General features: G+C 45.7%; 1 protein-coding gene across 3 annotated transcripts in view; it reads right to left on the bottom strand.

Moving 5' to 3' along the window:
• Flnb (filamin B) overlaps positions 1-9768 on the bottom strand; it is a 147071-nt gene extending 137303 nt beyond the window's left edge. For all 3 annotated transcript variants that reach the window (XM_027387686.1, XM_027387687.1, XM_027387688.1), the window contains exon 1: positions 9477-9768. In XM_027387686.1, the coding sequence (XP_027243487.1) occupies positions 9477-9768 (292 nt within the window). The remainder of the gene's footprint in view (positions 1-9476) is intronic.
• Positions 9769-12648: the final 2880 nt, after the last annotated feature.

Genomic DNA, 12648 nt, shown 5'->3' with positions numbered 1-12648 from the left:
AAAAACTGAGTTTCTCCACTGGGCGGCTAAACATGAGACAAAAATCGGCAACAGTTATCAACCATAGTAACTGTTATTAACAGACCCTGGCACAATAAAAGTTGGTCTTAAAAGCTTTTAAAACACAGGAAGTAGCTGGAACACCTCTGCTCCATGGTTGAGTAAAACATACTCCTGAACCAAAGGAGACTTCTAAGCCATAACGAGAGGCAGATAAGACTTCCAATTTTAATGCTGCTCCAAGCACAGTTAAAACTCAAAGGTGAATCTTGGCACAACACCAGTGTGACCAAATGACTGCACAAGAAAGTTCCAGCCCACAGTCTTCCTCTCCTGAGAAAATGCATCTCTCTTTTTCCCAATACAATCAAAGGAGACTGTACACCAAATCCCCTGAAAGGAAACAAAAAAGTCCACTCAAGTTCTTTACAGGTGAGATCTGTGCTTTTCCATGTTAGGTTTTTTTGTTTTGTTTTGTTTTGGTTTGGTTTGGTTTGGGTTTTAGTTGGGAGGGGGGATGGCAAAGTAAATAATTAGAAATGTAAATTTAAAAATTATGTTTATTTGTGTATCTGTGTGTGTATGTATGTATGTGTGTATGTGTGTATGTGTGTATGTGTGTGTATGTGTGTATGTGTGTATGAGTGTGTGTATCTGTGTATGTGTGTGTGAGTGTGTATATGTGTGAATGTGTGTGAGTGTGTGTGTGTGTGTATGTGTGTGTGTGTGAGTGTGTGTATGTGTGTGTGTGTGTGCGTGTTCATGCATGCATGTGCACACACACCATGCACCAAATGTGTGGAAGAAGTTAGAGGGCAATTTTCAGGTATTCTCTCTCCTTCCAACATGTGGGTCCTAGGAACTGAACTCACGTTGCATGGTGGCAAACACTTTAGCCCATTAGGCCATCTCATCAGTCTACAAATATGACTTTTTTAAATAAGCATGAGAAATGCATTAGAAGCAGATTTCAAAAATATAGCTTAACAAGATTAAAATCTTGAGGCTGGAGACATGGCTCAGTGGTAAACAGCATTGACTACTCTTCCAGAAGACCCAGGTTCAATTCCTAGCACCCACATGGCAGCTCGCAACTGTAACTCCAGTTCCAGGGGATACAACACCCTCATACAGATATACATGCAGGCAAAACACCAATGCACATAAAAATAAAAATATATATCCCGAAATCTGCCAAAAACAAACACATCGCAAGCAAGTCCATGCACTGGACTTTTTATTCAATTCATTGTGCTAGAGACTGCTTATTTAGTAAGTTATCTCTTAAATTCCTACGAAGTGCCAAGCTCAGAGAAATAGAGGGAAACAAAACACAGCCCCTGTCTTTGGAAGAATTATGATCCACAGCAGAGGAGAGGGATATATGGTCCTAAAGGACAGGGCAAGGACCTCCAGCTAGAAGTGATTGCCCTTGGATATCAATAAAAGTACACATATAAAGGGGACACAGAAGGGCTGGAGAGATGGCTCAGAGATTAAGAGCACTGGACTACTCTTCCAGAGGTCCTGAGTTCAGTTCCCAGCAACCACATGGTGGCTCACAACCATCTGTAATGAGATCTGGTGCCCTCTTCTGGTGTGCAGGCAAATGTGCAAACAGAACACTGTATATGTAATAAAAATAAGCAAATAAATTTTTTAAAGGGGTGGGGAGGACACAGAAAAGACTAGGTGAGAGCGGCACCTGTAGGAAGTGGAAAACTAATGCCTCTATCCTTGCAGTAACAGTCCTCTGGCATTCCCTCCCGGGTGCCAGCTAGCCACCTTCAGATGCTGAGGGGCACAACAAGGCACTCACAGTGCTTTGAAGCCAGGATGTACTATTCAGGACACTTTCTGGGTTCTGCCTCTAGATGACCTGAAACATCCTGAATCTTCCATTACACCCCACCCCTTTCTAAAAGAGTCTGTGAACAGAACCAAGAGCTCTGCTCAGTTAAGAGAACTAGAAAGTCACAAAGACCTCAAGTCTAGGAATACAGCTCAGTTGGCAGTGTGCTTGGTCAGCAAGCAGGAAGCCTTGGGTTTGATCCCCAGCAAGGCATAAACAAGGTGTGGTGTGGTGGCACATCAGAAGTTCAAGGTCATCCTTGGTCACATACCAAGTTCAGCATCAGCCTGGGATACATGTAACCCTGTCTCAAAATAAAAAAATTTTTTTAGAGCTTTGGTCCCTAAGGTAACCCAAGGATCAACATTTGTCCTCGTTTCAAGCCACCTTATAACCAATGAGTCTCATTTATTCTAGATTCCAGTGAGTACTTGACAGACAGTGGAATGCTGGACCATTCTTGTTTTCTTTGAATCTGTTAAGGTCCTTTAGGAACATGCAAGGAAGTGAGAATGATTCACACAAGAACCAAGATACCAACCAACATAATAAAAAGCTAACTGTTTCCTCAAGTGATGGCTTGTAGGGGGCAGAAAGGAACCTGATTTTAGCTACTAGAAATCTTTCCTACCCCTGTCTGCAAGGGAGGCCTGCTTGTCTTTCAGTCACACTCAGCACAAGGTGGAAACAAATACCATTTCTCTTTTGTGGAAGGAAAGCCAACTGTTTTTTTTTTTTTTTTTCATCTTAAAATCTCAATTTATATGTCATAGCAAATTTACATAGTCCCTGCCACAAATCCCCACCCATTTTCCCTATATAGTGAGGGTGCCAACATTCCAAGCTGAGTTCCAAATAATTGCAACCTTATTGGTAGTCTTTCTATTGGAGAGGAAATTCCAGAAAAGATGTCTGGCATGGTGAAACCCTTATGAAAATACCCAGTAAGGTGACTGAGCCAGTTAGTCAAAAGAACTTCAAATCTCCATGAAAAAAGGAATTCATGCCAGCATAAAGGGCCTCAGATACAGAGAACAGGGTTGCTGTGTTAAACACCCGGACCTTTCAACAAATCAGGCCTGAACTGCTCAGGAGGCTGAGACCTGAATGGGCCCTCACACCAGCCTCTCTGAGGAGTGAAGGCCATGGGCAACACAAGCTCAGCTTCAAGCTTCCTTCCTGCTGGTACCCAGCCTGAGGCAAGCTGAAAAATGAACAGAAAGCCACTTGGTGGAACTGCAGGCAAGATATGCCAGCCAAATAAATAAAGACCACTGCCAGACCTGAGCAGAAAGGAACCCTGCACTCCACAGAAAACAGCCTGGTTAATGTTTAAAGGCAGCAGAAGAAAGGGATGTAGGCGAGGTCATTTCTGACACAGCACAGCTGGGCCAATGTCCACTGTTACCAATGCTCTCATGACAGGACCACCTCTCATATCCCCCCATGTCAGTCCACACCTGCTTTATAGTAGGCACTGTGAGTTCTTCAGATGCAGGGTAAAAGCCAGGAGGAACTCCTACAACATTTCCTTTGTCACTTCTGGATTCCAGGCCTCACAGCACAAGGCCCCAACCAGCCTGCTCAAAGCAAACAAGCTTTTGCTGTTCCCCAATGGGAACCAAAGGCAAACGAATCACGGAAAAGCCTAAAGATGCTTAGGAAAGCACCCTCCACACACAATCAATGCTCCTGGTGTTGGAACAAGTAAGACAAATGGGCCAAAGAGTTCTGTAGTGTGCCAGGAAATTTCTTTCTCTCACTCCCTCCAATAGCAGGATTGAACCCAGGGCCTCACACATTCTAGATAAGCATCACTGAACTACATCCTCATCGACACCACCCCTCCTTTTATTTTTACCACTTTCATTTTGAGATAGGGTCCCACTAAGTTGCTGGCCTTGAAATTGGGATCCTCTCCTCTCAGCTTCCTGAGCAGGTAAAGCTTATGTCATCAAGCCCAGCTTGCAGCAAGAAACGTTTAATGTTGCAAATGAATAAAATCTAAAGCAAAACAAAACAAGAAATAAACCAAACACCACCACCACCCAGTCAAGAAGAAAAGTCTCTCCCACAACCTCTTTCTACAACAGAACTATTTTACTTGACAAAGTGTACAGCCTGACTGACGAGAGAGTACTTTACTTTCACAAGTCAGTCAGCCTTCTGAGACTGCAACAGGATGCAGTCATCCAAACTCCAGAAGCATAGGAATGAATTACATATATATTCCAGAACCATAAAATTGAGTTACAAAAGAAAAAGAAAAACAAAATCTGCATATAATGTTTTAAGTAAGTTTACACTTTTGCACTGGACTACATTCATAGCTGTGCAGAGGAAAGAGTGGCCCTCCGGCTTCCAGTCAAACATAATGACAGACAAGCACAGCCTGTATCATAGTAAAGGGATGTGGATTTCAGCCTTAGATTTCTCACCTATAAAATGCAAAGATAAAACACTCAGAAGGTGGAGGCAAGAGGATCACAAACTTGAGAACAGTCTGCACTGTAACGTGAGACCCTATCTCAAAAATAAAATAAAGCATTACAGGGTTTGTAATGAGGATTAGAAGCAACAAGAATTCGACAGGCCAATTCGTAGCAGACAGAAGGCATAAAAACACATGATATTATAGTAGAGGCTTAGTGGAATACACCTCAGTATTGAGCATACAGACATCAGGAGGCAGAGCTGGTGGTACCAAGAATAGACGAGGAAACAGTACGAAATATCAGGGCTGTTGTGGCGCACAGTGGGAATCATACATAATCCAAGCTTTGGGTCCATGCCTGGATCATCAGGCCTAGAACATGCTGGTCTTATGCAGACAGCAAGATGCAAAGCCAGGCATGGTGGTGTCTGCCTTAATCTCAGCACTCAGGAGGCAGAGGTAGGAGAATCTCTGAGTTCGAGGCCACCTGGTCTACAGAAGAGTTCGAGGAGAGATGGTGGGAGCTACACAGAAAAACCAACCCTATCCCAAACAAGGAAGGAAGGAAGGAAGGAAAGGAGGAGGGAAGGAAGGAAGGAAGGAAGGAAGGAAGGAAGGAAGGAAGGAAGGAAGGAAGGAAATAAGATGTCTAGAATCCCTGGCCATGGCCTAAAAGCTTGGGTTCTGAACATCTACTGCCCCAAAGTGCAAGGTAGTCACCCTCAATCAAATAGCAGCCTACTTGGCGGTGCCTGCTCACAGGGCAGAACCTGAACTTGTGGGTGGGAATGCCTAAAGACATACTTGGCTCCAAATAAAAGCCCCCCTTTTCACAGACTCTCCAAGAACCAAGAATGAAGGCTAGCTGGCAAGCTGGCTCCACTACTGCTAGAGCTCAGCAGAGGCCCAGCCACCATCTGGAAGTGATTTGGCCCAGAGATTCCTGAACTGGGTGGGAGGTTGGAATGACAGGCGCCTGGAGCTCCTGTGAGCTCCGAAACAAAGCAAGTGTGAATGGGCCCTGGAGGCAGCCAGAACATACCAGGGTCATCCCCTTCCAAGGAGCAGACACCATCTAGGCAGCTCCCCACTGTCTTAGCCAACTGAGCTGGCCTCTCAGAGCAGTGCTGATTTTGAGCTTCATTTCAGTGTGCAAACCTTTCCAGCCTGACTTGAGATTATCCAACAGCACTTTGTTTAGTTAACAAGCACTCATAGAGCATTTACTATGTACCCTGAACTATTCAGCCACTTTAAAAAGTTTTATTTAATTATTTTATGTGTATGAGTGTTTGGCCTGCATGAAATGTATGTGCCTGGTAACTATGGAGTTCAGAAGAGGGCATAATATTCCCTGGAACAGGATTTACAGATGGCTATGCATCACTCTGTGGGTGCTGGTAATTGAATTCAGGTCCTCTGCAAAAGCATTAAATGCTCTAACTATTGAGCCAACTCTCCAGCCTCTGTTCCAGCTACTTTTAAAATTATTAACTTGTTTAAAAAAAAAAGCATTAATTTGTTTAATCTTTGAAACAACACTTTATGGTGGTATTAATTATTTCTATTTCAACAATTAGAGAACAGAACCATAGAAATTCTTAATAGCTACTTTGTGGCAAGTGAGAATTGAGGAAAGACTTCTTGCCCTTAACTCATCTCACAGTAATGTGAGGCTATCTTGTTGCAAATGGCCCTGAATGTCAATTCTAACGAAACATGAAGTCTCAATACTTACATACTCTCTGGGGGTCTTAGACTGCACGGTCCAAAAGAACACACTGGTTTTTGCTAGCTACTTCAGGAAGAACCACAAATGGGAACTATCTGTAGAACATCAGATTAGTGACTGCAGGACAAAGGGGAAGAAGGAATGATGCTGAAGGCATGGTGACCCAGGGAGGCAAAGTCTTGGGAACTCACTAATAATACCTAGGCTGATCCTATGCAGGTAACTTAAATAAGCACCAGGGTCAGCTGCATCTTGTAAAAGGGGAAGAGGTCCTTTTCTAAAGGACCAACCCCAAATTTCTAGCAGCCTCAATTGTCATTCTTGGGCTTTGAGACCTCTTTTCTTTCCAAAGTTAGCTGGGCTGCCCAAAGTCAGAAAGATTTATGGAGAAAACATGTAAATAAAACTGCCAGTTCTTTACCAAAAAACTATAACTAAGAATGCTGAGCATCACTGTGAACTGCTCAGACATAATAAGAAACTAAGCAAAACTTACAACTTTGGGATTGAGCCTAGGGCAGGAACAATTTACGATGAACCACAAATGTGAGTAAATAAATAGCCGGCTTGGTCTTTCAGAGGTTGTTGGCAGGTATGCCACTGTCCTCTCTGGTAGCTGTTGGCCATCTTATGTCTCACAGCTGTGCTTACAGACATGATTCTAAAGGCTCCCACAATATAAACTGTTGGGAGACAGTCAAGGCATATAATGATGCCCTGAATTCATCCAATAATCTTCCCTGGTTATGGAGTAAACATGAGCCCCTGGAGAAGAGGAAAACTCAATAAAATGCCACCAATGGAGAAAGCAGCTATTCCTCAACATGTAATCATAAGACAAAACACAAATGGACTCCACTCACCCACCTCCTTACAGTCACAGCATTTAACTCTGGAGCCCTATCACAGCCCAGTGGGTTAATCTTGTCATCAAAGGCCCCATGATCCCTATTGCATATGAGGCTAAGGTTCAAATTTTGGGTATCAAGCTGCCACTCCAACACCCTGGAACTGCAAAGTGTAGGCTACATCAGCCCTTTAATCCGGGAGAGGGAAGGGAGGCTGTATTGTTTTCACCTCTGACACTAGAAAGAAATTCACTCAAAGTTCAAATTCAACAAAGCTTCATTCTAGGCCCAGTGTAGTGTTTCCAATCTTTAAGTAGGGACACTAATAATGACCACAGTGAAAGTAACAACAGCAACCATAAGACCCTCCCAGGACTGCTTGGAAAGATCATTATCAGAAGGATATTAATTACTATCAATTTGCTATCCTGGATATTCAATGGGAGTACTCATCAGAATACAACACACAGTGGGTGGCCCTATAGAAAGTGCCATGGTGAGCATAAAGTGAACAGTGAATAAGCAAACCCAAGTCCAAAGCAGGCGACATTTTATGGTTGGGTCATTACCTACAACATCCCTAGACATAGCAAGAACATGCCTTTGGCTCCATCTCCTCCCTCAGCAGTCTGGGCCCCTGGCAAGATGGGAAGGTCTCCAGAGAAAACCTGTTTGCTAACAGATCTTTCTGGAAAGCAACTAGAAAGGATTTGTATGTGGTCACACCCTCTAACTTAGGAATATCACTTGGGGAATGTAGTCCAAGAAATATTTTTAAAAGACAAATAAAACAGTACAACTTGTGAAAGTCTACTGCAACAAGCTGGCCATGGGTGACAGACCCATATCAGATGAATGGAAGGTATCTCTGGGATGTTAGACAAAGGAGACTCAGGCCTCAACAGGTTCGTGGCTGGAAATCAAGAAGACCAATTAGACAACTGCAGGGGACCACTGAACAAGTCCAGAATGACACTCACAAGCTTGGAGCTGGCTGTGGAGCCATGCTAAAGGCAGCTGCCCATGAGTAAAAAGCTGATAAATTAGGCAGTCCTTGATTTTTTTCTGGTGCTATGGTTTCTTTTTTAAGCGATTCTATGTCATGTTTAACTCCTGGTTTAATTTAAAAAAAAATTGTTGAGTTAATTAAACAAACACACAACTTTGTGTTTGAGCTCAGCCAGGCAGACCTTAAGGTTCATTCCTCATGGGGGAAAAAAAAAAAAAAACTTCCTGTGGAATTCTGCAATTCTGAGGTCCTCCCTTCTCAGTATGGGAGATGGGAACCCGGAAACCATGCCTGGAGATCCTGCTAGGAGGGCAGGCTGGTGTTGTAGCTTTCTGGACTCAGGAAGTAGGAAGCTGACCTACCTGTCAGCACAGGTGTGGGGAAAGTCCAGCATGAGGCTGGGAGGAGGTTCAGTATAGAGGAAACCCCTTTCCCCTGGAGAAAGTCCGACAAGCCACACCCACCTTCCTTTCTGTCATTGGAGTCACTATAATGGCCTTGTTTCCTCAGGAAGAAACCCCAGCCTAAGTAACCCCCTCCATGGACACACAAAGTGGAGTGCGCACACCCTCTGCATACGTGATACTCTGCACACCCACTGTGTTCACAAAAATCTTTACATACGTATGTGCGCACGGCAAAGAAGCGAGCCCTCACATATACTACAATTCACTTGTTCCTACGGTCACGAACCTCTTTAGAAAACCTCCAACTACTCCAGACTTTAATTCTCTAGCCCCGAGACATTAGGAAAGAAGCCAGACTCAAACGCCTTCTCAGGAAGACCCAGGGAAGGGAGTGGGACAGGGAAGAGAAAAACTGTCTCCTGCTTTAGTTCTTAGCTAGATCATACTTGCGGTGACCTTGGGCAAGCCAACTAGCCCTCTAAACGTCCACTCTTCTGTAAAATGGGCCCTAGGACATCTCAGTCCATGGGAGATTAAGTATTGAGATAATTTAGAAGGCTGTGGCCATACAGAGCTAGTTAAGCCTTCTTCTACAGACATTAATTACTATCACCACTAAATTATCTCAACCTGAGGCGACCCGCCACACTGAGCCAGAGGTGAGAAGTGAGAACATTCCCCTACTCCCAGGGCCCACACCCATTCCGGTGTTGGAAGGGGAGAGGAGAGTCTCAGGTCCTGTCTCCACCTAGGCGGAGAGATCCCACGCCAGAGAGTGAACAGTCGCTTCCTAGGTCTCCCAGACTCCCAGCCAACGCCCTTTCAACCTGGGCGGATCACACTGGGCACACCTGGCTAGCAAGAAGTAGGGATTTGGTATTTGACTCCAGAGCTCTGCCACCAGGGTCAGCAGATGATTTCCCTCGAAATCCCAAGGGGTCCCGCAATCAAATCTGCAGCTACAGCTGGAGGTTCTCAGTGCTTAACCCACCCGCAACACTGCAAGCAGCACCGCCAGGCGAACCCCAACGAGCAATCACGCCAGGTCCCAGCCCACAGATGGCACCGAGGAAAAGGCCTAGGTTCCTAGATCCTAGGCGCCAACACCCAGCCCGGGGAAACGATGCGAGGTGGGGCGGGCGCGCCGCCGGTACCCCGATTTCTGCAAACGCTGGGCCCGGACGCAACACTCACCGATGGACACGAGCTTGATGCTTTCGTGGTCCAGGAACTCCAGTGCCACCGACACGTTCTCCAGCTTCATCTGTCGGAAGGTGGGCCTCTGGTGGTACTTGTGGTGCATGCGCTTCTGGCTGAGCACCTCGAGCAGCGCGATAAGCCTTAACCCGTCGCTGAGGTCAGTCTGCAGGTTCCCGATGCGTTTGTTCACGCACTTGAGGTGCTCGTTGCACCAGCGCGTGAACGTGTTCTGTTGAATCTTCTTCCATGGAGCGTCCTCCGCCAGGTCCTTCTCGGTCACCGGCATCCTGGAGGCGGAGAGCGCACACAGAGGCAACGAGCTGCAGGGACTGATCTAAAAAGCCCCAAGCACACAGGGAGGGGGAAACCGAGGCAAGTGGGAAAGCGGCTCGAACTCGCTGCTACCCAAGCCGCAACAGAAGCTGCTCTGCCCTGGTTCGCCCCCGAGCGCCCAAGTAGCCTGGCCTGGCGCCTGCGCGCTAGGCTGCCCCGCCCCCGAGGCTCCGCCCCGTTCAGGCCTTTAAAGAAGGGGACTTCTGAGCTGTGCTCGCCCTCTATGGCCCAAAGCCTGAACTACTCCGGATTGTCTCCTTGGTTTCACCAACCTGATGTGATGATAGCCAGCTAGAAGAAAGAAACCTGGGAAAGGCCCAGAATCAGAGCACTTGCAGATGCAGGGGACTAGACGGAAGGGCCCCATGGAGAGAATGTGCAAACCATCTGCTGTTTCAGTGAGAGGGAGGCGCCCGTTCTCCGAGCCTGCAAGGCAATGGTGAATTAGACACATTGATTTCCTTATGTCAAGAAACTCAACCTTAAAGTCTAATGCCACACACACTGTTGTGAAAATGGTAGCAGTGGTGAAAATGAACATTGTTTTCTATGGATATTAGTTGTCTTTTACTGATGTAGCAAATTACCAAAACCTGACGTCAAGAATTTCACTTTTTTTGTTTGTTTGTTTGTTTGTTTTTCGAGACAGGGTTTCTCTGTGGCTTTGGAGGCTGTCCCGGAACTAGCTCTTGTAGACCAGGCTGGTCTCGAACTCACAGAGATCCGCCTGCCTCTGCCTCTGCCTCTGCCTTGCGAGTGCTGGGACTAACGGCGTGCGCCACCACCTCCCGGTTCCACAATTTCTTACTTTGCATCTCTGTAAGTTAGATGTCCCATCTGTGCTTTAGTGAGCCAAACTGATGTCACTGGCCCAATCGGTGTATTTCTTACTGAAATTTCTGATAAAGAATAGATTCTTTTGCCTTTACAGGTTCTAGAAGCTGTGTCCGTGCTTTGGTTTATGATGCCTTCCTTATCTTCAAAGCCTGTTAAATTGAGGCACAAAATCTTTCTCATCCTGTTACCTCCTTAGTTCTCCATAGTCACATCATCCTAGAACTCTCTGAAAGGTCCCCTTGGTTGTACTTGGCAAGCTGATTAGTTCAGAATGATGGGGGGAGGGAGGAAGTTCGAGACAGGGTTTCTCTGTATTGCTTTGTAGGTTGTCCTGGAACTTACTCTGTAGACCAGGCAGCCTCGAACTCTCAGAGATCCGCCTACCTCTGCCTCCGAGTGCTGGGATTAAAGGTGTGCGCCACCAAAGCCTGTATTTAAGATTTATTTATTATGCATAGTGTCCTGTCTGCATGTATCCCTGCAGGCCAGAAGAGGGCACCAGATCTCATTATGGGTGGTTATTGGGAATTGAACTCAGGACCTCTGGAAGAGCAGCCAGTGCTCTTAACCTCTGAGCCATCTCTCCAGCCCCCAGAATGATCATACTGTGTTTCATTTTATAACTATGATGGCCAAGAGGCTCCAAGAAGGCACAGCCTGGGGAAAGGGCTTGATAGATGGGTTCTGGCACCTACTGACCTGTGTCCCTTTCTCCTCCCTTTGCCTAAGAATTTCTTTTTCTCCACACCCCAAGTCTAGTAACTCTCAGTTCAGTTTGGTTATCTCCTCCATGAAGCCACCCTGCTCCCCAGTGTGAGGGAGTATATGGAGATCTAAAGCCTTGAAGAAATTAAAAAATACATGTACTGGGTGGTTTTGTGTGTTGACTTAACACAAGCTATAGAATCTTTCAAGGAAGGAGCCTCAGATGAGGAAATGCCTCTTTGAAATCTAGCTGTAAGACATTTTCTCATTTATGGATCAATGGGGGAGGGCCTAGTCCATGGTGGGTGGTGCTCTGGGTTGCTGGTCTTGGGTTGTATAAGAAGGTGGGGGTGAGAAAGCCATGGTAAGCAAACACGTAAGCAGCTCCCCTCCATGGCCTCTGCATTAACTCCTGCCTCTGGGATTCTGCCCTGTGTGAATTTTTGTCCTGACTTCCTTCAGTGATGAACAGCAATGCTGAAGTGTAAGCCAATTAAACCCCTTCCTCCCCAACTTGCTTTTTGGTCATGGTGTTTCTTTTCAGCAATAGAAACCCTAAGACAATACATTTCTTATATTGGATCAGTTCCACAGTGGGCTGCACACCCCACAAACAGTACCAGGTCCATCTCAGTCACTGCTGTATCTGTGTACCTGGTGTGGGGTTGCCATCTGAGAAATTCAGGGAACAAATGAGTTAGTGGGTAAATGGCTGATTGTGTGGATGGATGGATGGATGGATGGATGGATGGATGGATGGATGGATGAGCAGTTGCAGGCTGAGGTGGGAAACCTTCATTCTGTAGGCCGTATGGGGCACCCACAGTGTGTGACCTAGAGCCTGATATTTCAGGCTTGAAGAATCTGCATCCGGTCCCTGCCCTGGGTGGGGTGTTTGCCCTAGTCATTTCCACAAAGCAATTAACTGCAAACATGTCAATCCAAGGAGATTGATTCTAGAAGGCTAAACAGCCTTCCCTGCCTTAAAAGGAAAAGAGTAACAAGTTCCTGTCATTCACCTGTGCTGGCTTCTGGCTCCTAGTGAATGCTCACAGTTCCAGCTTTTGTCTTCCTTTAGGATGGAAGAAATAATGATACCATCAGGAGAAAACCCTCCACTTTTTCTTAGTGACTTCATTTCCTGTGAGTTCTATACCCTGAAAGTCAACCTGTGCCCTTAATTTCATTTCCATTTGCCATCTTACTTTTCCATAACACCAGATCTAATGATTTCTCAATATTGAATTACTGATAGTGGGTATGGCTGGGTGTTTGATATACAGAACTTAAT

The sequence above is a fragment of the Cricetulus griseus genome (genome assembly GCF_003668045.3).
Source record: "Cricetulus griseus strain 17A/GY chromosome 1 unlocalized genomic scaffold, alternate assembly CriGri-PICRH-1.0 chr1_1, whole genome shotgun sequence".
Lineage (NCBI taxonomy): Eukaryota > Metazoa > Chordata > Mammalia > Rodentia > Cricetidae > Cricetulus > Cricetulus griseus.
Note: the sequence above shows the minus strand (reverse complement) of the source record. Positions and strands in the feature narration are given on the sequence as shown.